This window comes from Aedes albopictus, chromosome 1 (genome assembly GCF_035046485.1).
Source record: "Aedes albopictus strain Foshan chromosome 1, AalbF5, whole genome shotgun sequence".
In the NCBI taxonomy this organism is placed as follows: Eukaryota; Metazoa; Arthropoda; class Insecta; order Diptera; family Culicidae; genus Aedes; species Aedes albopictus.
Window position 1 is genome coordinate 334028476 of NC_085136.1, and position 3267 is coordinate 334031742.

Sequence of the window (3267 nt, forward strand, 5' to 3'; positions counted from 1 at the left end):
CCCATTGAAACGCCAACGAATACCCTTCAAAGACTCATGAAGTCCCCTGAAGCCTCTTGGAACTCTTGTTTTTGTGCTCTCTGGGAATTTCCTGAAAAGCCTCCCGGCCCCATCCCAAATACCCTGGAGCAAGCCCTGTTCTCGCAAACTAAGTGAGGACAGCGCCGAAAGTCTAATGAACGATATGTCGAAAGCCCTTGAAATTGAGTTCACGACAAGTCAAGTAAACAAAGGGTCGAATGGAAAGGCACCATGAAAAGCACCCAGTTATCCTGAAACTTGAATGGACAATAGCACATTTTTTCGTAGATTTTTTTTTCATTTTATGACTTAATTAGTGAGTGGGTTGCCAGCAATAAGTTTTGCGCATGTTGAAGCTGTCAATCTTCGTATCTGAGGTCTTTGCTAAAACTGAACTACTGCTTGGATCAGATGTTTTCTTTGTTTACCAATGTCAATGACAGTTTGGTACCTTCTATATGTACTAGATATACCCAGGCCCGGATTAAGGATTGTGGGAGCCCGGGGCCCGAGCGGATGTGAAGGCCCCTCGGAGAGATGGCCAGAAATGTTTTTCCTTATTTTAGAACAGTACTTGAGCAATATGAATAATAAAGCTAGTGTTAGCAACCAAAACAAGTTTTTGTGGGGGCCCCTAAAATGTGGGGGCCCGGGACCCGGGCCCCCCGGCCCCCCTTAGATCCGGCCCTGGACCAGTGTCACGTGCTGAAAGAAGGGTATCACTTTTTCTTTCACTCAGATTTTGAAGTTCTACTTACATTATGTGACAACAGGTCGAATCGAGAAAGACACTCAAATTGACATAAGGTGAAATAGACAAAAGGTTGCAAGAGCAAATGATCGAGGTCGGTCGTGCAAAAGATCGAATAAGCGAAATGTTAAATGTACAAGTGGTGTAAAGCACAAAAGGTCGAAAGAAAAAGCATCTAATTACCAAAATCCGAGTAGACAAAAGGTCGAAATATCGAAAGAACATAGAGAAAATGTAAAAATGACAAACGGATAAAAACATTTAGATATCGAATTGCCAAAAAGCCAAAGAAACGAATGGTATAATGGACAAAATATCGAACAGTCAAACAAAGGAATGCACAAAAGTCAAATAAGATAACGTTTAAAAGGCAAAAAGTCGAGTAAAAAAGGTCGAATTGACGGAAGATCTAATAGACAAAACATCGAATTGAATGAAGGTAGAGTAGGCCAAAAAGGTCGTCAAGGAAATTAGTCGAATTGATAAAAAGAGAATGTAGACAAGGTTTAATAAGTGAAAGCTCAAATGAATAAAAGTTCTTCAACTTTTTAAAAGACGATTTTTTACGTACATTTTTTTTTCTTATTTTCATTGAAACCTTGACATATTATCAACAAGCCACATGAGGCATTGGCAATTAATTCCTTTCAGAAATCATATTGTAAAACCTAGAAACTGATTACCTTACATATAATCTTCCTGCTCCATGTTTTCTGAATTCCAAAATGTTCGAACGGAAGGCACATAAATTAAAAAATCCGCCCCTTCCTTTCGCGAACCGCATGAGAAAATCCCGAGGACAGCACCCGCACTACCGTTCGTAGCAGTATCGGTTGTGGTGATGGTGGCGTAGGTATATTCCACTCTCGTAAAATCCTCCAATTAATTAGTTTTGCGGCAAAAATCGCTCAACCTGAAGATCATATCTCCCCAAATTCAACTGAGAAAGTTTGTTTTGGCCCGAAGCCGGCAGTCTTGGACCAGGAACCTGTTCTGTGATTTTTTTTGGAATTCTGTTTTCTCAAGCACAAAAAAACATCGTGAGAGATGTGGAAAGAGAGAGCAGACCGGGGAAAGAGCGTAGATGGCAACAGTGCGCGCAGCATCCATTCTCTCGCCTGCTTCGATCCGGCTTTTTTCCGCATCCCTGATTGGTCGGGTGGCACGTGCGTGCCTGAAGAACCAACAAATTTCGAGGAGAAATACAGAGCGGAGAGAGTTTGCGAGGGGAACTAGCACTGAAATTCGGTTTCACGTTGTTCCTTCTTGCTCTGGATCAGATCACCGGTATAAAGTTATCCCTACCGGCAGGGATCTGATTTAGTTTTGATTTACTTCTGTTCGTGTGAAGACGTTCTACTCAAAAGTGACCCAGTGTGACTAGCCATGGCTGAAGAGTTGATCTACCGCCAGTATTTCTACAACTACCATCAACACCAACAGTTCCATCATCCCCAAACGATGGATTTCACTCCTCCCTCGAGCAGTCCGGAGTTTGTCCCGTCGACGCTAAGCTTCGTTCCGGAGTCCTTCGATCTGCCTCAGTACAACAGCGATACCGAGTGGATGACGGCCAGCCCCGGAAGCAGTGGATCTCCAAGTCCATCCATCGACTACAGCCTCACCAGTCAAAGCATGGCATCCTTTGACGCAAAAGTGAAACCTTCTTCCTCGAGCCGACCAATTTCCAACTCGGCCAAGGTCCTCAGCCAGATCGAGCAACTGTTCGAGGACAGCAGTGCGTCCGATAGTGACCTGCTGGCCAACAGTGACATCCCGACGAAGATCAAGATCAAGCGGGGTACGGCGATTCCGACGGTGATCAAGCGGAAGCGACGTCTGGCGGCCAATGCCCGGGAGCGGAAGCGCATGCGAGGGCTGAACGAGGCGTTCGATCGGTTGAGGGAGCACCTTCCAGCAGGTGGGGACGATCGGCAGTTGTCCAAGCATGAAACCCTACAGATGGCGCAGACTTATATTACGGCGTTGTGCGAGTTGCTGGTTTGAAGTGTGTGTGTGGGGGAGAGTGGATGGGAAGTGGAATCGTTACTGAGGCGGGCCATATATTAGGATGTGAATCAAGTCATTAAGTTAATTCCGTACGTAGTTTATTGTTAAATAAAGTGTCAGTATTATTGATATTACATGCTACAGATATATGTATATTTTAAATTAGATCAAACAAAAAGCAATAAATCAAATAAATTAGATTATTCTCGTATGTTAAATGCAAATTTTTGAATAATTTAAGATGACAAAGCCATGAGTTATTTGGAAGTGAAAGAAAAATGTCAGTAGGGTTCGGCTAAGTTTTCAAAAGTTGTTGATAATTGGAATTCGTGTGTTTTTTTTTCTAGATTCAAATTACATAAATAGTCAAATCTCCAAGCTTTAGAAATTGAGTATTTTTGCAATATTCTTCACCTAACTTTTAAAGAAGGGCTATGAAAACAAAACCTTCTTCGTTTTTTCTTCTTTAAAAACATTGTAACTTA

General features: G+C 42.6%; 1 protein-coding gene across 1 annotated transcript; it reads left to right on the forward strand.

Moving 5' to 3' along the window:
• Positions 1-1843: 1843 nt before the first annotated feature.
• On the forward strand, positions 1844-2911 carry LOC109403982 (protein atonal-like). Its single transcript, XM_019676853.3, has one exon. It carries the CDS (start codon positions 2159-2161, stop codon positions 2777-2779), a length of 621 nt encoding a protein of 206 aa, XP_019532398.3. The 5' UTR covers positions 1844-2158; the 3' UTR covers positions 2780-2911.
• The last annotated feature ends 356 nt before the right edge of the window (positions 2912-3267 follow it).

Coding starts and splice junctions, on each gene's coding strand:
- LOC109403982 (XM_019676853.3), top strand. CDS start 2,159: ATGGCTGAAGAGTTGATCTACCGCCAGTATTTCTACAACTACCATCAA.